The 22,235-nt window shown below is 37.9% G+C and overlaps 2 protein-coding genes across 3 annotated transcripts in view; one reads left to right on the plus strand and one right to left on the minus strand.

Annotated features, from left to right (window-relative positions):
* The window catches only part of gpc5c (glypican 5c), a 116,041-nt gene extending 106,552 nt beyond the window's left edge, over positions 1–9,489 (minus strand). The window contains exon 1 of one of the 2 annotated variants that reach the window (XM_084410580.1): positions 9,012–9,489. In XM_084410580.1, the coding sequence (XP_084266706.1) occupies positions 9,012–9,168 (157 nt within the window). In that variant the 5' untranslated portion in view covers positions 9,169–9,489. The remainder of the gene's footprint in view (positions 1–9,011) is intronic. The other variant, XM_084410579.1, reaches the window with a different exon arrangement.
* Positions 9,490–10,759: 1,270 nt separating this feature from the next.
* On the plus strand, positions 10,760–21,605 carry eeig2a (EEIG family member 2a). Its single transcript, XM_084410592.1, is given in 10 exon segments — positions 10,760–11,051; positions 12,285–12,405; positions 12,519–12,548; positions 12,628–12,744; positions 14,102–14,148; positions 17,776–17,879; positions 20,820–20,927; positions 21,034–21,081; positions 21,084–21,216; positions 21,310–21,605. Coding segments are annotated over 10 exon segments (1,029 nt in total). The 5' UTR covers positions 10,760–10,905; the 3' UTR covers positions 21,485–21,605.
* The last annotated feature ends 630 nt before the right edge of the window (positions 21,606–22,235 follow it).

A 22,235-nucleotide genomic window follows, 5' to 3' on the forward strand; every position in this document is an offset into this window, starting at 1 on the left:
GCTCCGACGTTCTTCCGATCAGGTTCGGACACTCTTAACACACCTCACACCAGGGAAAATCTGATAAGATAATCTGTAGAGCCATCAAGATAATCGGGACATAGCTAGGATTCTCGGAAGGGGGGAAATCGTACCCAGCATTACAGAACACACCACCTCAAATATAAACTGGTTCCTGAATTCCAGTCTTAACCCTCTGGTGCTGTTCGATCAAAAAACTTTTGGGGGGGGGGGGGGGGTTTAAGAATTTTTTACTTCATCGGAATGGCACAAAACTTGGCAAAGGTTTTGGCACTTGCTGTGTGAAAAAAAAAAAAAAAAAAAATGGACATGATTCGAAATTTGTTAAATGACTGCATTGTAAACAAACGGGAAGTGAATTTCATCTAGTGGAAAGCGTTTGGTTTCTGCTCACAAACAAAATCTTACCGAAAGCTAATTTTTTTGAGATATCAACCTCAAATTTGGAACACAACTTGTTTAGATTTATGGCTTTGATCTTCTCACGGTTTTAAAGTAAAACTTGTTTTGGAAAATGTACATTTCAAATGAAAAGAAATTCACTTTAGCAATAATCTGCCAAGAAGAGACCAAACTTAAGTCTGTGCTCCAAAGCCTTCAAGGTTTACAACATTTTAAGTTGACAGGTAATAAATGGATCATAACTATACCATAAATATAATTTAGTAACATAAAATCTGCAATACTGTAATACTACACAGTACAAGCAAAAAGAGAACATGAACAAAAAGGTGAAGGTGTGTGAGGCAAGATTCAGGTGTCATTTGGGCTCTCCACTTGAGTACTCTGTGATGCTGAATGTAAGAGAGGAATGAAAAACATGATCAAACTAAAATATAGTCCATTTCACTGAAATAATAAAATAACACCAGAGGGTACTTTGGTGCTTAAGTATATACACCAGTAGCCTGGAAATCCAGACCTAAATCGAAAAGATTAATGGTCTGGCGTCGACTAATGAAAATCGGCCAGCTCGAGGGGCGGCACCAAGCATGCATTTGAAAATCTCACTGCACGCAATTGGATAACACTACGACCAATCACAACAATAAACCCCATACGCTCTTAGCTACCAGCGGAGCTAACTGGTAGATTAGACTCTTACCGTATCCGGTCGGCAAAACATCAAAAACGCCCTTCTTGCAAAGGAACGATTCGAGCGGCGTCTTCTGTTCCCGTTTTAAATAAAAAGCCAAGTCTAACTCGTTCATTGTAGCAGTCAAAGCCGTTTCAAACAACTGGTATTCATCTATAGCCATCTTGCAATGGTTACTAATGACTTCGACATCACAGCGCTGTTGTCATCTGTTTAGCTCGCCTCTGGCCCGCCTATATCAGATAACCCGATGTGATTGGTGCAGCTCAGATCGAGGGGCATATTTAATGAGCATCATTACTCGACACCAGAGTAACTCGCTGAGCAAATTCAACTTGTGCTCTCGCGAGAACTCTGGATTACCAGGGTAATACACCAGTATATCCTCAGATAAAAAATCCTCAGATAAAAAACTATAAAATTATCAGATATTAGAAGTATCATTACCTAATAAATTTAACTTGGTTAAGTACTTGGAGTTGGTTCAAAACAGCAGGAATATCCTTATCTGGCCTCAACAGTTCAAACATGGCAGATATATTTCCCCCTTGACCTGGGCCAGCCCTTAAGACATACCAGGAATTTTTGTATCAGACTCAAAAGACTGAGAAACCACAGATTCACAGTATAATGAACCTTTGGTCCACTTTTAATATACTTTGAAACAATAATTTTGACATTTCTTTATAACTTTAAAAGCTAAATTAAAAGCTTTTTTGCTATACATTTCATATTTGCTATGTTATGAATAAAATATTGCATATTTTAATAATAAAATAGATAATGTTTTATTGAAATTTGTATTGTATTTCTATGTTTTCCAACTAGAAAACATTAGCTGACAAATCAGCACAATTTGCAACTACAAGAACATCACAAAACATTTTAATACACTTTAGTGTGCAAAACAAGATCAATTCATGTAAAATTTTCAGTAGCAGTGCAGCACTGGGCTGAAATTTTCACAATCGGTTGATCCTTATTGTTGAGCTGTATTGCTTGAGTGCTAAAAGATGCAATGGATACTCAAAAATGTTCCCTTCGGGTTGGAACGTAACCTCTCAGTTAAAGGCACGTAATTGCAAACAATTGAAGCCCAAACCACCCAGGAGAATGTTTCTCATAATACACCTCTATGTAGTTTCAAATAAGTATACTTATACATCAAATACATCAAATCTCCATAAAATAAGTGGACCCTACTTTGGACTCTCCACTTGAGTACTCTGCAAAGCTGAAGGTGAGAGAGGAACGGGGGGGGGGGGGGGGGGGGGAACAACCCATATTGGGAACAAGCCAGGACCTCCAATCCAATTAAAGTCTGTGATAGCAAGTCAGACACATAAGAAGATCAGGGGGAGACTGAGATCAGTCCTTACCGGGACTCAAAGACAGAACTAGACATGATGAACTGGTAAATGGGGGATTTTCTGGAACAAACAACCCTACCAAGTACTGACTGTATTCTTGTAGCTCAAACAGTACAGCATGGTGCTAGCAATGCAAAAGTGGTGGGCTCGATTCCCAAAGAATTCATGAGTTAAAGTCCCTGTAAAGGCAGCTTTTTTCAAGATTTTGATAGCTTATTTTATGTACTTGCCGGCTTTTTTTATCATTCAAATTTGGCTGGGTGGCTAATAACACATGTTTCTGTGGTGTGACAAACTCAGAACACATACTTAATTTTGACTTTACAGGGACTTTAATAAAATGTATACCTTGACTGCAATGTAAGATGCTTTAAAATAAAAGCATCTGCCAAGAGCATAAATGTAAATGAATGGAGACTGTAATAATAATAATACACAGTACAAGCAAAAAACATGAACAAAAAGGTAAAGGCATGTAAGACTCAGGTATATGGTGTATCTAAAGCAACTTAAGGACACTGGTCATGACTCACAGTGCTTGAACCAAAAACCTTCTGGTTACCAGCCCAAATTTGTATGTATTACACCACATTATATCTGCTACGCAAATACCAACATGCTTTGGCATTAGCATACAGGGTTCTGGATGCACTAAAAGGGTGTTTTGCTGAGGGCAGAGAGACTAAAGGGAGGGCCTGCAGGTGTTAAAGTCTGAAGAAGAGTAAATATTCAAAGACGTTTGGTCTTTCTTCTCATGCCAGAGATTCAAAGCATGAATGCATGGCTGTTCTACACCTTTCATCACTGAACGGCGTTTACCTCAAAAGTCCCCATCAAAAAAGCATTTGATGTTCCAAACAAGTATAAAAAATGAGTGGTGGGGATATTCAAGCCAGGTTACTTTAAGCCAATGTGGCTTTGCTGTTTACATTCCAGTCACATTTAGTTTCTGGAGACTAAAGAAGAAGAAAAAAAAAATGGAAAAACATAAAAATAAAAAGTATATATTTTATATTATACTAATATATATATTTATATAAAAAAAAAAGTAAATCCTCAGCTAAAAAACTATAAAATGATCAGATTTTAGAAATATCGTTACCTAATAAATTTAACTTGGATACACAGGGTGAGCAACTTCTGGAACCATAAATAGACAAGGCAGTAATATTGTGTAGCTGTTGAGACCAGGCTGAAGCTCTTACTCAGCAAATAATCCATCTAGATAATTATAAAACAGTGCAGCAGACAAGAGGCAAGTCAGACTGCCGTAACTGACTATGGCTAAAAAATCTCCATATGAACGGCTTAACCCACTAGACAGATAAAGGTCTCTGCAACTTAATTAACTAAAGAACTTTTGACCCAACAGAATGGCTGGAAATCCAATACTGATTAATTAGGCCTGGATTAGCAAGATTTAATGGTGTGGAGTGTAGGACTGACTGTCCTTTAAATATTTGATTGCTGCTTGCTTCATTTCATTAAACGAGTCATAATTAACACTTCCTTAACCCTTCCTCTTTTTAAAGGCTCATCTAAAGTACCATCATGCCTGAGGAGAAAGGGGTCATTTTTGTTTCATTTTATTAATTAACACACACACACACGCACAAACAGAAGATAAGGACCTGAAGAACTGAAGCTGGTTATAAGAATATAATCACACAAACATACACAAGGTCCTGAAAACTTTTGAATATCCATGCTCAAAGACTCACGGGATTAGTTATGAACACAGCCATTTTTGAAAGAGAGCCTGGGTTTCAGAGGTGGAGATTCAGGAGCTGCTTTGCTTGGCATCTGATCTGAGAACATACAGTGATTCTCATGCCCTCAGATCCTGTCAGCGCTTCTGAAGAGAGGGAGCGAACCCAGATTTCAACCCTCTGCAGCATTAAAGGGGCGGTCACTACACTTTTTGTTCCACTGACTTCCATTCATACGCATACGAAATGCGTCAGACCGGAAACGGAAGCTCATGCGAAAGGTTTCGCATTTCGTTGCGTGCCAAAGTTCAAGTTTGGTGAACTCTGACCTGCGAATTTGCATCACGTGAAGATGTGTGACCAGTGGATGGATGGATGGATGGATGGATGGATGGATGGATGGATGGATGGATGGATGGATGGATGGATGGATGGATGGATGGATGGATGGATGGATGGATGGATGGATGGATGGATGGATGGATGGATGGATGGATGGATGGATGGATGGATGGATGGATGGATGGATGGATGGATGGATGGATGGATGGATGGATGGATGGATGGATGGATGGATGGATGGATGGATGGATGGATGGATGGATGGATGGATGGATGGATGGATGGATGGATGGATGGATGGATGGATGGATGGATGGATGGATGGATGGATGGATGGATGGATGGATGGATGGATGGATGGATGGATGGATGGATGGATGGATGGATGGATGGATGGATGGATGGATGGATGGATGGATGGATGGATGGATGGATGGATGGATGGATGGATGGATGGATGGATGGATGGATGGATGGATGGATGGATGGATGGATGGATGGATGGATGGATGGATGGATGGATGGATGGATGGATGGATGGATGGATGGAAAATAAAAACATCACTGAACTTACTTTACCTGGACTGTGACGCTATTTTCTTTTGGAAACAAACTTTGTTGCATTATTTTCCTGTTATCTCCGTAAAGCTGCTTTGAAACAATCTGTATTGTAAAAAGCGCTATATAAATAAATGTGACTTGACATGAGGGTAAGTAAATGATGACAGCATTTTGTATGAACTATTTAACAATATCAATGTTCATTTATTGGCAGCACAAAGCTTCATCTGAGAGTTCTACGTTCTAAGACTCTGCTCATAGGAGAAACTCACTCAGAAAATGAGAATTCCAGTCTATCTGCAACAAAAGCAATTTAGAACTTATTTAATCATTTGGCTCACTTGAAACTTTTATTTTGTGGACCGCGAAAAGGAAATAAAGACTTTAATGATCTTAGGAGGAAGGCAAAAGCGCTAAACTGAGATAAATTGTAATTATGGTTTTGCTGTGGTATGGTCTTGGCTCCCAGAGGAATGATTTCTATGCTAAGTCTACAAATCAGCATTCAGTCAAATAAACAGGAGAAATTGTCCCAGAGCACAAGGTGTCTACTGAGAGACCAGACTCATTAAGACTCTCATAAATGCTCAAAATTCTTCTGCACATCTAGACCTTACCTAAAAGGGGGCTATAGCTCATCACCAATGCTGGGTAGATTACTTACAAATTCTAATCAGTTACATACTCCCAATTTACATGACAAAAAAGTAAGGTAAGATTACTTTTAGATTACTTTTGACCAAACTTGTTCATCATATTGATTTGAATAGGATAATCTTGTACCATATTGATATAAAAATACTAAGAGAAAGAATATATATTCCGTTCTTTGCTAGCAACAACATGAAGTGCATTAAATCATATTTTACGCTAGGGTTTCCCAGACCGAGGCGTGTGATGGAACTGCAGGGGGTTCGTGAGTTTAATGAGCACTTACTAAAAAAGACTCTTAACATTTTTATTTTATTTTATACCTGCATGTCATGTGACCATAAACTGACATCAGACAACAGTGAACTATTGATTCAGTTTTATCATTGACCTAACTAAATCTCAGGGGGTACTTCAAGAAAATATATTAGATTAAAGAGGTTCAGCTGACAAAACAGTTGGGGAATCCCTGCATTGGATGTAAATATGAAATGACATAGTGTACATTTGTCTGAAAGACAAAAGCCTTCCAACACATTGTTAAATGACTCACTGAGTGAGAATTCAAATGATAATTAATGTGTTTGTCAGGAGTTGATTATATGCATTGTTGCAATGTTTAGAAAACACTTCTTACAGGTGAAATGATTTCTGTAAATCCAGTGATCAAATGCTCATGACTAGTGGCTGGTCTGCGTTTGCAGTTCAACAAACCTGGAAGACCTTCTGAACGTATAAGCAGTAGGCTTTTTATAAAGGAAAATTTTAAAGATAAATGTATATTTATAAATAATTTACATGCCATTGTGGGAACAACATGTAATAAATAAAAAAGTAACTGTAGTTCAAATGTAATGTAATCTAATTAAGTGCTTAATTTTTGGAATCTTGGCATTCAACTTTTAGCTAACCCTAATCAACACCATCCTGGAAAACTTGCCATCTGTTGCTTTTCAGGACTTCTTGAAAAATATATCTCTGTCTCAGTCAAAGAATAGGTGTTACACACACCTTGACTGAAAGGTGCTATAGTTTCACAACTAACTTTACCAGTAGGTGCTCCGCATTGGCTGAATTCAAATTGACTGGACTGAAATAAAAAAAATAAAAAATAAAAACATCTAAAGGAAAAGATACGTTTTTCATGAAAAATCATAAATTTTATTTGAAAGTTGAAGGAAAAAAAGTTTAAAAAGACATAGACAAAGCGATAAAAGACATTATTATAATTATAAAATTACAACAATAGATGGACGGATTGATAAATGTGAAACCATCACTGTTTAAAGCATATTGTACACCACTTTATACTGCCCATTTGTGGACAAATTATAGAACATCTAGCTTACGGAGGCTTCAAGTAGCGTACAATGATGCAATGAGAATTTTATTAAGGAGACCTAGATGGCATAGTGCAAGTGAGATGTTTGTAAGTGTGGGAGTTAACACAAAGCATGTGTTATGGAAATGTATTTACCGACTTAATGCTTCTAAAAAATAGATTATCATGGGTCTATCAAATACAAGGTTTAGCACTACACAATGTCAGTCTAAATTGTGGAAACACATTAATTAATTTTATTATTATTTTTATTGTTGTTGTTATATGTTGGGTGTGTTTTAAAAATTGGACCCTGAGTCTGTGATAAAGTTTTGATTGATAAATGGGTGGACAGATGCATGGATGGACAGAATGAATAACAGATAGACAAACAGATATAGACGGACAGATAGAACGACAGATAAAGTGACATGGATGGATGGATGATAAAACGATAGACAGAATGAACAGAGACAGATATATGGATAGACGAATAGAACAACAGACAGATCAACAGATAAAGTGACAATGATGGATGGATGGAAAAACGATAGACAGAATGACTGACATACACCTACTGTCAAGCAAATTACTGACAAGCTATCAAGGCAGTCGGCTTCTATTTCAGCAGCCACCTTAATACCTCGATCACCTGGTTCAAGTGTGTATGATTAGTATTTGATTACTAAACTACGCAGGTAGGTTGATCTCTAGGAGCAGGATGGGCATCCCTGTCATTGGAGAACCGGACTTGGCTGTGAGTTCGTGCACCGTGAGAACTTTGGCCCTGAGTATTTGTAACCGGTGAGCTCGACCGATGTCATTCCACCAAGGCTCACTCCTGTCCGCTGAGTCATGTGTCAGAGCAGCTGGCTGAACGCATCTGTCAACACCGATTCCCTTAACCTGACACGATCCTTGTCTGAAGTTTACCAAGACATACTATTTACAGTGCAGAGTCGAGAGCCTTACAGCACACTTGGGCATTAACATTGACTTTGTGAGTGGGAAAATCAGTCAATAAACTTGTAAAACCTATTAAATGGAAATTACATTTTCCTGTCAGGAGCAACAAAATGAAGAAAGAAAACATTCCACTTGAATTCCAGTAATAAGGCTGATGAATATATTGATTATAATATATTTGAAAGACTTTACATGAATATTCTTTTCAGAAATCACATCTAATCATGCCATGCACTTTAATACTCAATATGCATTAAGTGTTTTTTTTTTTCATGCAACTTCATGTGAGCTGTTAAAAGTTCAGAGACACCATGAAACATGCAGAGACATGATAACATTTAAATACAGTGAGCAGCTGATGGTTTTTAACAGGGCACTGTGGGAATTTTTAGCATGGACATATTTCAGTAACTCAGGAACCGATTTGACAGCACTAGAAACGGACGAGTAGTGCAACAAATGCTGTTGAGACACAACCTTTAGGCACTACCTTTAAAGTTCCTTGTGGTCAAATTGCACTTGTTTAAGAATTTCCCATGCACAAAGAATTTGTGGTTGTCAGGGTCAAAGGATACCAAAAGAATGCCCTTCATCAATAGAGCACACTATGGGAATTCAAAGAATCAATAGCAACCACAGCACCTGGTTGCTCACCACAATACAAATATTTACTATAGTAATTAGCCTACCCATACAGTAATCTATTTCTGCCAAAATACCTAATTAATTAACTAATTAACACTGGTCAAAGCAAGTAGGCTACATAAATGAACACAATGACATAAAGATTCAAAGAGTTTCTAACTCTGAGGAAAATCATGACGGTTAGAGGCTACCTATGATTTTACAAGTCAAGCAGATGAAGAAGACTAACTTATATTTTCGGCGGCAACTCTTTACCATGTAAAATTCAAAGCAGGAACATCCATAAAACATAGAGACAGTTTCATCACAGTCATTGCGTTCACACTCACCTGTAGCAGGTGTTTCCGGCACCCATTTCAGCTGGCCGATCTGACGCACCTGAAACGCCGTTTTCACCTCGTGACAGCTGTGAGCGCGCGCGGCGGACAGTGTCGCGAGCTCCACCGCGAGCACCGCAATAATCCAGCTGACATTCACGCGTGACATGACGGCATTTCAGTGGAGAAATCAGTGTGGTAGAATTGCTTATCTCTGATCAGAAACTGGCTGCAAAATGTGCAAAAAGAAAAGAGGAGAAAGTCGCCCGTGTTGGACTTTCACATGCTGCACCGGCTGGATGAGTCCTTCCTTCCCAGACCGAGACGGGAAAACAAGCGCCCCTGCGTCCCGTTCACTGAGAGTGTCACTGAATTCATTCAGCATGTGGAATCATTCAGAAATCTCTCTCTCTCTCTCTCTCTCTCTCTCTCTCTCTCTCTCTCTCTCTCTCTCTCTCTCTCTCTCTCTCTCTCTCTCTCTCTCTCTCTCACTCAGAGTCAAGAAAAATTGAGTCTACTGCATGACTGTCAGAATTTACAATAATTGAAAAGCATTGTGGGTGGGGGGGAGTGTGTAAGAGACAAGGCAAAATATATATATAAACATACATTTTACTTATAAAATAATAATATAAAGTCTAGAAATATAAAAATTTATATTTTTATATAAGTTGTAATACTTTCAATTTATTAATTTTTCTGTCTCAAAATAGGCTACTTTATATTGTATACTATTGCCAAAGCTTCCTTACATAATCTACTCTAGTTATTGAAATGGCCAAATATAATCAGTGAAATATTTACAATCTTATTCTTCATATCAACTCGGTAATTCCAAAATCATGACAAAACACTGACTGCCCCGTGTGAGGCTCGAACTCACGACCTTCAGATTATGAGACTGACGCGCTGCCTACTGCGCCAACGAGGCTGATACAGGGAGGAAGTAAGCGCTAGTGACAACGCTTCTGATTGGCTGATAATTGTTTCTAATTATTTGTTGGCGTCGACTGTGATTGGTCATGGAAGTTTTTAAAAGCGGCTTGAACGGAGACATTTTCGTTTTTACCTGCTAATATTATTCAGTGTTTTAATGTTGTTCATGCCCACAACAACACTGTACTGCATAATCATCGTTGTGTCAAACCCATCCTTTATTTAAAAATAAAATCACCCGCTTAAACATTATTATTTCTAATATATAAAAAAGGGGGTTGTGTCTGATTACGACGGTGTAATCTGAATGTTCACAGGTTAGAACCCTTTTACAGTATAAGGTTACCTAGAAGTCTATGTTTTCGTGATGAGTTGTCTCCCTCTGCCGGGCAACCAGTTTACTCACTTCTACTCTCAACCAAAAAGTTTTTTTCTCAACCAGAAAGTTGATTTCGTAATCAGTACAGTTCTATGTTATGCATTAAATGCACAATTATACAACCTGTATAATACAGCATCCATGTGTTTGTTTGTTAGTCTGTTTATTTGTTAACAATGAAATATGTTTTGGGCAAACTCCATTTATATATTCATTTATTATTAACTCCAGCAGTCTCTTTTCCCCATATACTCCATGCATTGTGCATTGGCACACGTAACTTAACTTGAAAAATAAGTTGCATGTAATTGCTAAAACATTATTTTACATATAAATAATCCAAATATTACAAATACATTTTGTTATATATTTATTCTGTCTATGAAACCTTTTGGAAGGACTTTTATTTTAAAGTGTCGTCAGTTGTCATTTCGACGCAGTTCACACACAGCGTCATTTAAAAAAACTATCGTCTCGCACGCACACTGACTCATGCATTCAACGCGCCCGTCAAAGAGTTTGTGTTCCTCTCTTTAAAAACCTTTTCCAGGAGTGTAGCAGAAAAGCTGTCGTCCTTCGCGTGTTTGATTAATGGCGTTCATCATGATGAAAAAGAAAAGGTTTAAGTTTAAAGTGGACGTGGAGCTGGAGGAGCTGTCATCTGTCCCGTTTGTGAATGGAGTTCTGTTCTGCAAGGTTCGACTGACGGACGGTGGCTTTTCAGAGGAGTCTTCGAGGTGAGACAATCGCAAGACATGATGGATTTTTATTATATTTTATTATGTTAAGTGACAACAGTTATTTGTCTATAAAATATAATAGTAATGTAAAATAATACATTTGGTTATGAGTCTGTATAATATTGTAAGTTATGAGTAATTACGAAGAGTGTTGCTTTTAATATTAAAACTAATCTTTTTATTAGCATGCATGATTAATATCGAGATATTAAAAAAGCAATGTAGAATAGATCATTTTGAATAGAGAAACATGTGGCAGGGGGTATAAGAGGGGGTGTGTTCTAAGTTACATGGAACTCAACAGGTTGACAAAAGTGGGCAGTGTCTACAATTCCTTTCCTTCTTCTAACCGTCAAGGCTGGGCTTGCTATAGTAACAGTGTGCATTTTGCAGAATGGTAACATTCCATATCTGTCGGAATGCCAGACGTTCCTCCTTTTGAACACTGCAGATGAAGGTTTACTTCATTGCCTTGGCATTAGTGTTACTGTGTTTGCAGGACAAACAAGGGAGGAGCCTTTTGAATGAGTACAGTACAACACTGACACATAAGCCCCTCTCACACAGCGGGATGATCCAGGTGTTGTGCCGAATTTCGACCCCCGCCAAATTATTACACCCCCTAGTATTGGTAGGTTTAGGATTAGTTGTGGGGGAGGGGTTAGGATTAGGCAATCAGGTACCGACTTCAACGAGGGGGGTAAGGCAGGGTGTCGAAATTCGGCACAACACCTGAAAATCACTGGCAGTGTGAATGAACCAAAATCAAACGAACCCGGGTCACTTTATCCGTGTATTTTCCGGAAGCTCTGTGTGAAAGGGCTATACAAAGTCAGTGAGAAAAACAGCTGCAGGAAGCATTATTCCGAAATATTCATTACACAATGACAATGTACAGTCTTTCACAACCAGAAAAAAATATGACTTGACAGACACTCTAACAAGCTAATCCTTCCCCTGCTTGAAGACTTTATTATAAAATACTTTTTCTAAATCACTTTCCCTAATAACACAGCGATAATGATGTTGGCGTATAGCGATTTTCTTGTGTAGATCTATCTATCTATCCTTTTGCTTGTCTATCTGTCTATCCTTCCTCCTGTCTGTCTATCCTTCTGCCTGTTTGTCTATCCATCCATGCATCCACCTATCTATCCTTCTATTTATCTGTAGTTCTATTGTTTTATCGTATTATATGTCTCACTGTTTTTCTTGTGGTTTCTTCTGCAGAGAGCCAGTACTGGTGAATTGCGTTAAATGGAAGAAAAGATTCTCCTTCTTATGCAAGTTGTGTGCTAATGCTGGGACAGGGGTGCTGGAACCTTGTGTTTTTCGGATATCTGTAAGAAAGGTACATTTCAACGATTGCTCTGATTCTTAAATTGGGCTCTTAAGAATAAACATTTTGGTTCTTTTCTGTGTTTCTGTTGGATTGGATAAATTTTGGTGTGTTCTTTTATGAAGGAGCTGAAAGGTGGGAAGACATTTGCAAAGGTAAGCTCTGTTTATCCGTGGATTATGGCAACGTTTTCTGTTAGATCACTGGCACTGATACGATGTGTGTGTCACACAGCTTGGTTTTGCTGATTTGAACTTGGCTGAGTTTGCCGGTTCAGGAAGCACCACACGGCGCTGTCTATTGGAGGGATACAACACCAAAAACACACGTCAGGACAACTCTATACTGAAGGTATAAAGACACACACACACACACACACAGATATACTGTGTATGTGTATATATATATATAATATATATATGTATATTTGTACAACTTTATAATGAAGATGCGCACACACACAGAGATTTTGAGACAGTTGCCCTCTTGGTCTTGAGATCACATGCTCTCTATATTGTATCCTTTCGTTTATTTATATCATAAATATGCAGTTGCTAGGGGGCGGGTCCTCTCAGATCTGTGTGCGGTGTTGTGTTACTTTATGTTCCGTTTCATGTGGGTTATGTCTGGCATGCTCCGGCCTGTGTTGAGCTGTGTTTTCCAATCCACAACCCCCACCTATGCCTAGAGCTGTTCACAGCGCCCCCAGAATTCCACAGCCCTGTATCCTTCCACCTCCGCCTGAAGCTGTTCGGAGAGCAAACTAAATTCCACAGGCCTTCACTTTTATATCTGTAGAGATCCATGCACACCTTTGAACTTGCATCACTGCAGTCCAACGGTTGGAAACATACATGTTGCCATAATTATTATAGAAGCCAAGTTTATTATAGAAAAACTCATGTGACACAGAGCATTAAACTTATTTTAGCATGTATGCAGGAAGTCCCTTGTTGAAATTTGAAATCTTTTTTCGTTTTGGGTTTGCTGGTAAATGGTACCATTTGTTGGGCCCTTAAAAATTAATTACTACCCAAAAATGGTTCACATGTTTGGTACATGAATGTTCTGTTTTAGTTTAATTTTTCTCTCTGTTTGCTCTGTTCCCATATTCATATCCAAAATGAGGTTACTCATTCATGCTCTAGTTTGTTGCTATGGTTAATCACTGTTATTCTAGTTCCCTTTGTTTGTTCCTTGTATTTAAGCCCTGGGTTTCCCTATTTAATTTGTCCGTTATCGTCAATGTTAAGTTGCTGTGTTTCTGTTATCTTCTAAATTTTAGTTGGTGGCTATTAATAAAGACTGTTTTGTTTATCTACTCCCACGTTGTGCACTTTCAACATGATAGCAAGCTTTATCAGTCGTGAAAAAGTAATACCTCTATTGCATAGGAATTATGCAAAGCATAGAATCTTAAACCCCCTTGACTAAGCTCTGTGTTTATTGCTTTTAGAAAACAGTGTTTTGTACAATATATTTATGTTCATTCATTAATGTATGTGTATCTGGGCTATTTTACAGTAGCTTCAAACATGGCTCACCAATTAGATATTAGAGCCATGACTATAGCCTTCATGAAAATACAATTTATCACACAATACTCCAGTATTTGATGTTTTCAGTGGGTAATGGGTATTAATGAAATATTAAATCTGCTACATCTAATATGTGTATAACTACTCACCACCTGTCTCTCTTTTTCTAGGTGATAATCAATATGCAGCTAATGTCGGGTGATCCCTGCTTTAAAACGTAAGTTGTCCCTTAATTTAAATGTGAAAATTTGGAATTTCATATTCAAATCAGAATCTCTCTTCATCCTTTTGAAAAGACCAGCATATGTTTTGGATGCTTTTCCTCAGCTTCAGACCACCTTGTTGAACAAGGCGTAATGAATGAGACAAAAAAGACCATGCTGGGGTGCGTTTCCCAAAATCATAGTTAGCCAACTGTGGTCGCAGGTTCCATTGAACTCTGTTGGTAACGATGGAACTTGCGACCATAGTTGGCTTTGGGAAACGCACACCTGGTGGAGATTTGCTGTTAACCCAGTTAGATCAGTGCCAAACCAGCATGAAATTCATACTGGTCTAAACTGGTCTTTTCAACAAGATATTACTGATATTACATTGAGGAACCCAGCGGCTTAGAATGACCTTGTTGATGTGACAATTCAGGCACAGCTGTCGTGATGCTTTGATGCTGTCGTGTGCAGATGCCAGTATGTGAGTTTGCGGCAGTGCTCTTCCGCAGTGAAAAATGTTTTGTCTGACACCAATGTCGGGGACCGCATGAACACAGGAAGTCTGATTCAACCACACTTCCGGTAGCTTTTAGCCAAACACACAGGTGTTTTTTTTCAGCGTCTGCTGCAGCCTAAAACCTCTGAAAATTAGTTAAGTTAACCGTTCAACGGTTTGGGGTCTTTAAGTTTTCTTTCTGAAAGATATTAATTATAATATTAAAATAATATTAACTTTTATTATTAAATTGATCAAAAGTGACAGTAAATGCTGTTCTTTTTAACTTCTTATTCATGAAAGAATTCTGAAAGAAGTATCACGGTTTCCACAAGAATTAAGCAGCAAAACTGTTTTTAACATTGATAACAATAAGAAATGTTTCTTGTGTTAAATGTTATTGGTATTAAATGTTATTCAACACTGGTAATGGCATGGTTGTTTGTAATAGAAAATTACATTTATTATTTGTAATGTCAATGGTTCATTTTTTTGTTTTGAAGTTTTCTTTATTTCAATGCTTTATCTCTTTATGCTGATCTGATTCTGCTTAAATAGACTTGAAGCACTACATTTGGTATGGTTTCAGATCGGTGTAATTGTGCGGAATGCGTTTGCGTGTGTGTTGAAATAGTTGACATTTATGCTGACATTTAGTGGGAGATAAATGTATCACCTCACCTCACACAGCACCCAGACACATTGAAAGATGTGCTTCCTGTTATGCAAGCGAGCTGGCACACAGTTAAATAAACGTGTGTGTGTCAGTGTGTGTGTCAATCAACTTGTGAAGACGTTTTACTGGTCCTACTAGTTTAAAAGAAATTGGGCCAAACATGTTTCTGTGATGGGTAGGTTTAGGGGTAAGGGTTGGGTTAGGCCATAGAAAATGTCATTAACCTGATATATTTACCCACTTGAAATGACCCGCTTCAGTGAGAGTTGTATCATTCCTTCACTGTGGATAGTTGGTTGTCAAAAATAGTCATACGCACTCATAAATCAAAGTGTTTGGTGGTGTTTCCCTGTGAGTATGTGTTTATGAGAGGCATCAGAGGTGTTGATCGTGTGTGTGTGTGGGAGTGCTCATACTGCGCCTGAAGTGCTTTTAGCTCTGGCTGGTACGTCATAGTTCTATGTCACTGTCAGTTTTAGAGGCACTAAAATAGATACTAGTACTTAATAGATTAATAGCCTTCTAAAATAAGTGGTTTATAGATTATTTGTTCCCTATACTTAACACTGGAGAAATTTGAATTTTGCCATACTTTTAAATGCAGGTGCATGCTGTTCAGTTAAACGAATTGGAGATTTTGAGCTTCAGAAGATGCAAAAATATCTTAAAGTATCAAAAGTTGTTTGATTTATTCATAGTCTTGAAACATTGGACTTTTCTTTACACCCCTTTAATCAATGCGAATAACCTCTTTTTTGAAAAACGTATTAGTGGTGCTTGCATATTGTTATTCCTCTTACTTATTCTTCTTCTGGACAAAACTTCAGTATGTAACTCGTCCCGCACCGTTTATTGTAGACCCATGTATGAGGTGTCAAATCATGTGGCTTATTGAGGAGAGATGTGCTATGTGCTATAATTGGTCGTACGATGTTCGTCCTACGGGCAAAAAAAGTGGGCGAAATAAAATCCCATAGGTTTACATTGGCCATAAATCTGTGAGATTGTATCTCCGCATCAGAATGCTCATTTGACTCGACTTAGCAAGCAGCCAATATATAGTTACATTTAAACTTTTGTAGCCAGTTATACTAGCAACCAGTTATAGCACCCTAGCAACCACCCATAGATTTTATATTGAAAAAAGATGTGAGATCTTTGGATCAGAACATTGTACAGACAAGTGGGTGTTCTCTTTTGACTCAGACTGGCAAGTAGTCTTTAAATATCACCCTGGCAACTGTCAATCAACCATTTAGAGCACCCTAGCAACCATAGAATAAAATTAATTGTCTGTGTCTCTGCATCAGAACAACATATAGACTCAGGGATGGGCTCTTTTGAGTCAGACTGACAGGTGGTCTTTAAATATCTCACTGAAAACTGACTGGCCACGCCCTAGCAACAATTTACAACACCCTATCAACTGTATGACAGCATGAATAAGCTGTATCTCAGCATCAAAACATCATAGAGACAAAGGGGTTGGCTCTTTTGATTCGGGAAGGCATCCGTCCTGTCTATTACTATCACCCTGGTAACTATCTAGCCACTCCATAGCAACCATTTGCAGCACCCTAGCAATGTAATAGCAAAATTAACACGCCATATCTCTATATTGAGGCTCGTGTGTAAACAATTGGGAGCCGGGATGTAGGAATCTAAAGGTGATGATACACAGGGCAACTTTTTGAGCAATGTTGCTGGGAAATGTTGCCGTCAACAGGCATCCAGATGAGACACAGGGCCCATGACCAATCCAAATTATCCAGATAGAAATTTATTGCCCATTTTCAATGGGAAAGTGCCTCAAGCAACAATCGCTTGGCAAGATTGCCCCGTAACATTGCTCAAAAAGTTGGCCTGTGTATTATCACCTTAAGGGCCAGATTTACTAACAGCTTGCATCAACGCAAACCCTCTTTTGGCGTTAAACTACTGTCATGATTTACTTAATACACGAGGTGAAAAATTTGCGCTGAAAGGGTGTGAACAGGGTTATTTTTGTGGCTGACTTTATTGCATATGCATTTGTAGGAGTTTCCCTTTAAGACACAAAATTTATGGGAGGAAAGTATTTAAATGATTCATGCAATGAGATTTTCTAAGGTTTACGCTAGTCAATTTACTGGTGTTTGTGCCTTTTATTTATCGCCCAAAAAAGCAATTCTTAAACCGGATGCTAATTGGCAGATTGCGTTGGTCATTATGGAAATGATCCCGCTCCGTCTGTGTTCATTAATTTGTGTGTCGTCAGTGGATCACACGCAGAACTTTCCACTCGCTTTTATGGGATTTTGCTCTAATAATGCTTTGTAAAAATATTAAGTTTAAGTTAAGAATATTATTTTGTATATTATATTATGTGATTGTTTGTATATGCAACAACATATTTTTTTTTTTTTTTTGATGTTTTGTTATGTTTACATGTTTTTAATGGTGACATTTTCTTTATTCTTCCAGGCCTCCATCCACATCAATGACCATTAGTTTTCCAGGAGACACAGATACATGTCTACATGAGGACAGAAGAGGAGAGACACAGAAAGCAACTCTTATCTGTACAGGTACCTTGACAATCCACACACCTCTACCACCTATATATACTACCATATATTTTTACATTACATTTATTATTATTATTATCAATTTTAAAAACAGTTTTTGCTGCTTTAAATTTTTGTGGAAACTGTGGCAAACTACCATTCAAAGGTTAAGTAAGATTTAAATAAATAAAAAATAATACTTTTATTCAGCAAAGGCACATTAAATTGATCAAAAGTGACTGTAAAGACATTTATGAATAATGTAAAGATTTTTACTTCAAATAAATGCTGTTCTTTTGAACTTTCTTCTCATCAAATAATCCGTTTCCACCAAAAATATGAAGCAGCATAACTGTTCAACATTTATAATAATAAGAAATGTTTCTTGAGCAGCAAATCATCATGTTAGAATGATTTCTGAAGGATCGTATGACTGAAGACTGGAGTAATGTCTGAAAAATAAAAAAAAATCAGCTTTGCATCACAGGAATAAATTACAATTTAAAATGTATTAAAGGGCACCTATTTTGCAAACTTCACTTTTACATGTTGTTTGAACATAAATGTGTGTTGGCAGTGTGTGTACACGACCACCCTATAATGATTAAAATGATTCCGCTGTTCTGAACTGAAATTCTTTAGCCTTTGCTAATTCAAGTGGGGCAAATATTAGCCGGAACTCTAAAATCGCAGTTGGTGTGCCCTAGGCTCCACTCAAAACTGGACTCCAATCCGTTACTACCTGACACAGATTTGCGGTAACATACACATTCGCTATTCAAAATAATTTCAGAGTAAGTAAGAATTAAATCAAATGTAACAATTTATTATGTCAGGTAAATGTATCATGCTAATTACATAATCAATTCAAAGATAATCAATACAAAACATCAAATGCTCAGAGATGAAGAGTAAAAGATGCATACCTGATATTAGAAAAAATACATACAGTAATGCTGAGCAGCCGAGGACATTCAGCATTACGGGCTGATCTGGCTGCAAAATCACGCGGAGACATTTCTTTATAGACTCAGACCAAGACAGAAACCTAAATGTGCTAACAATGAGAATTTGCATTAATCGCAGTTTACACCTTATGAGGACAGATCTACCCTCCTCTGTAAGCAAGATATCTCTAAACTCTTAAAAACTTTATTACCTTTTGTTTTACTTCTTTGGGGATGAGACCTTTGTACCAGTCGCACTGAGACATTTCAAATGATACCAAACTTGTGTAGGATGTAGGGCTGCACGATATTGAAGAAAAATGCGATAACTCATCAAATAATGCGATATTCGATATGCGATACGATAATGCTTAAAAAGTGTGTAAAGTAAACTTAAATAATCTTCAAAAAATATTTAAAATTATATAACCTACATACGTGTTCCACATACTTTTTGTGACAAGAAAACATCCCTACAACTTCTGAAAGTGAACAGCAGTTTTTACTGAATCATAAGAAGTATTATTTTAACCTACATTAGGTTTATTTAACAACAGAAACTGAATAATCAAATGTAAAAATAAACACTGCTTAGTTATCACTGTATGAATTAAACATAGGCTATACTGATTCTGAGTGATTTTCTCTTTGTCTTTTGTTCATGATCCCAGTTATTGCAAGCTGTTGCGATATGCATATCGCGATATATACATTTGCGATATTACGATAATTTCGATATATTGTGCAGCCCTAGTAGTATGATAATTGTTCACATTAAGGCCATGTGTCCACCAAAGCGTTTTTCACGTGGCTGGTGTGTTTTTTCAATTGTTTTCAATGGGAGCGCCGCGTTTTTAAAACGCCATGAGCGTAACGAGGCGCTGAGCGTCTTTTTTACGCTGAAGCGCTGAGCGTTCGGCATTTTTAACAGGTCGCCGAGAGTTGAAGAATGTTCAACTTTTGGTAAAACGCAGCGCTCATCACTGTCACTTTTTACCCAACCGTCCAATCACAGTGGAGGAGGGGCGGGACTAATACCACACCGACCAACCGCGTCCGCCACATTCTGCTTGTACAACGTCAACAGATGACAACAAGCATAATAACGGAACAAAATAATTTAAAACAAGAGCCAGAGAAAATACATTACATTGTATTGACATTTTAATATAGAATCAACACAGAAACAAAATATGTGTGAAATGAGATACTAGTAACACTTTCGCGGATATTCCGTATCATAACAAGCAAAGTGTCTCAACTGAAAAAAAAAACGCAACGCTGGCAAAACGCTCTCAAGCGCCCACAGCTAGGCGTTTTCAGCAGAGCGCCTAGCGTTTTCAGCTGGCTTAAAACGCTTTGGTGGACACACGGCCTAAACCATTTAGAGTTTTGGGTGAATTTCCGGTAATCCTAGCATGAGAGAGAGAAGAGATGGGGGGAAAAGGAGTGAAGGGAAAGAAATGTAAATTAATACAATACTGAGATAGATAGATAGAGAGATAGATAGATTCCTTTATTGTCATTGTACAAACATACAGTGAAATTTTTATACTTTCCAACGTACACAGCAAAGAGTAGTTAAATTCATATTGCAATTTACCCATTATTAAATAAGGTGCTTAGTGTTATTTCACTTAATTGTCTAGCATGTCAAAAATGTCTTGTGGTAATAACTCACAATCACAATAATGGTGATTGACTCAGTGTGATTGCGTCTTGGATGGGGATGCTAGTTTCTCAAGAGAGAGTTAAAATGTTAATTTCCTTTGTTTTCTCAGGGAGTAGCCCTTTCTTCTAGTTCTTCCAGTTTTCCCAGTCTTACAGCGAGAGAACACAACATTTTTGCAAGAGTAGAGTATGCAAAAGCATTGAAATATAATTTCTACTCCCATCTCATATTTTTTCCATCACCAGGGCACATCCCTACTCTTGAGTAAAGAAGACCAATTCGCATTTCAACCATCCCAAAATTCACAATGATGCTAACAATCCACTGGATTTTATCTTCTAGAAAACCCAGGAAAAGGTGGCTTAAGTCATGGTTCTGTTCCAGATGAAGTTGGAAAGTGTGGACACTCACGAAACGCCAGTTACGCCAGCCAGCAGTCCAAGTTATCTGGTCTGTTCATTCACACCAAATGTATTGCTTTTCTGTTATTCTATTATACTTTGGCTTTTTGCATAATATTATATGATAATATTGATCAGTCTGGACATCCTTGTAGGCTACAGCACAGGTCACTCGCGCTCCTCCAGCCTGACGGAGCTCTCGCATAGAGGAACTTGTCTGCGGGAAGTGCCTCCACTGGATTGGCAGCCTACCCAGAGCCCAGTGAGGACAGAGAGTCCCGCACACCTTTGCCCCAGGGCTTAGCCACACCGTCACACAGTGGGATCACAGCCAACAGGTAAACATGTGTGCTTTAGCTCTTCCTGAAAAATGTTTTTCAGAGTAATATTTAAATGAAGCCATTAATAAAGTGTGTATGTTTTTATTTCAGGCATCCTGTAAAGCAGGACTCGGTTGAGTCTCAGCTAACGCGAATGGACGCTACCAGAGTGGATGCTGATGATATCATTGAGACGATCCTACAGGGTCAGGACTTCAGCCACAGCATACTGGATTCTAGTAATGAAGGTACTATTAGAACAACTTTGATCAACGACCTTTCCTGAAATACACAAAGCACCTTGATGCAGACTATTTATAGTCCAGATCTTAAAGAGGCCATATTAATGTAAAAAAGGATTTTACTCGCTTTACTTGTCATGTATTCCTGTGATGGCAAAGCTGAATTACTCCAGTCTTCAGTGCCACATGATCCTTCAGAAATCATTCTAATATGCAGATTTGGTGCTCAAAGCAACATTTCTTATTATCAGTGTTGATTAACAGTTGCTTCTTAGTTGTTTGTGGAAAGTGATACACATTTTTAGGATTCTTTGATGAATAGAAAGTCAAAAAAAAAAAGTAACATTAAACACAAATAAAAATGAACAGTATTAAGTGGAGTTTTAAGGTATTGGGGCTACATTGTGTTTTAACAGGGAGGGTACACATACACATGCACATATAAAGACAGAAATAGGCCTACTTCTATAAATATATTTTGAATGGCCCTGAATGTTTTTTTTTTACATTTGAACATCATTCCGATCTCCATAACAGCAGGTTGTGGGAAACAACCAATGATGGACACACACGAAAACATGTTGTGTCATGACCAGCTCGTGCAGAGCTTTACACTACACCACAGAGTGGTCCAATGTCCCATAGTAGGTGCAAACTGCATTCAGTAGACACAAACTCAGTATACGGAAATTCTGAGTTGTGTTTTTACCGCAGATGCACAGTTGCACTAATATGCACCTACATAGTGGTTTTGTCAAATGAATGTTTACTATGGTTACTGCAGTCTCAAACAAA

This window comes from Rutilus rutilus (assembly GCF_951802725.1).
Source record: "Rutilus rutilus genome assembly, chromosome: 6".
Classification (NCBI taxonomy): domain Eukaryota; kingdom Metazoa; phylum Chordata; class Actinopteri; order Cypriniformes; family Leuciscidae; genus Rutilus; species Rutilus rutilus.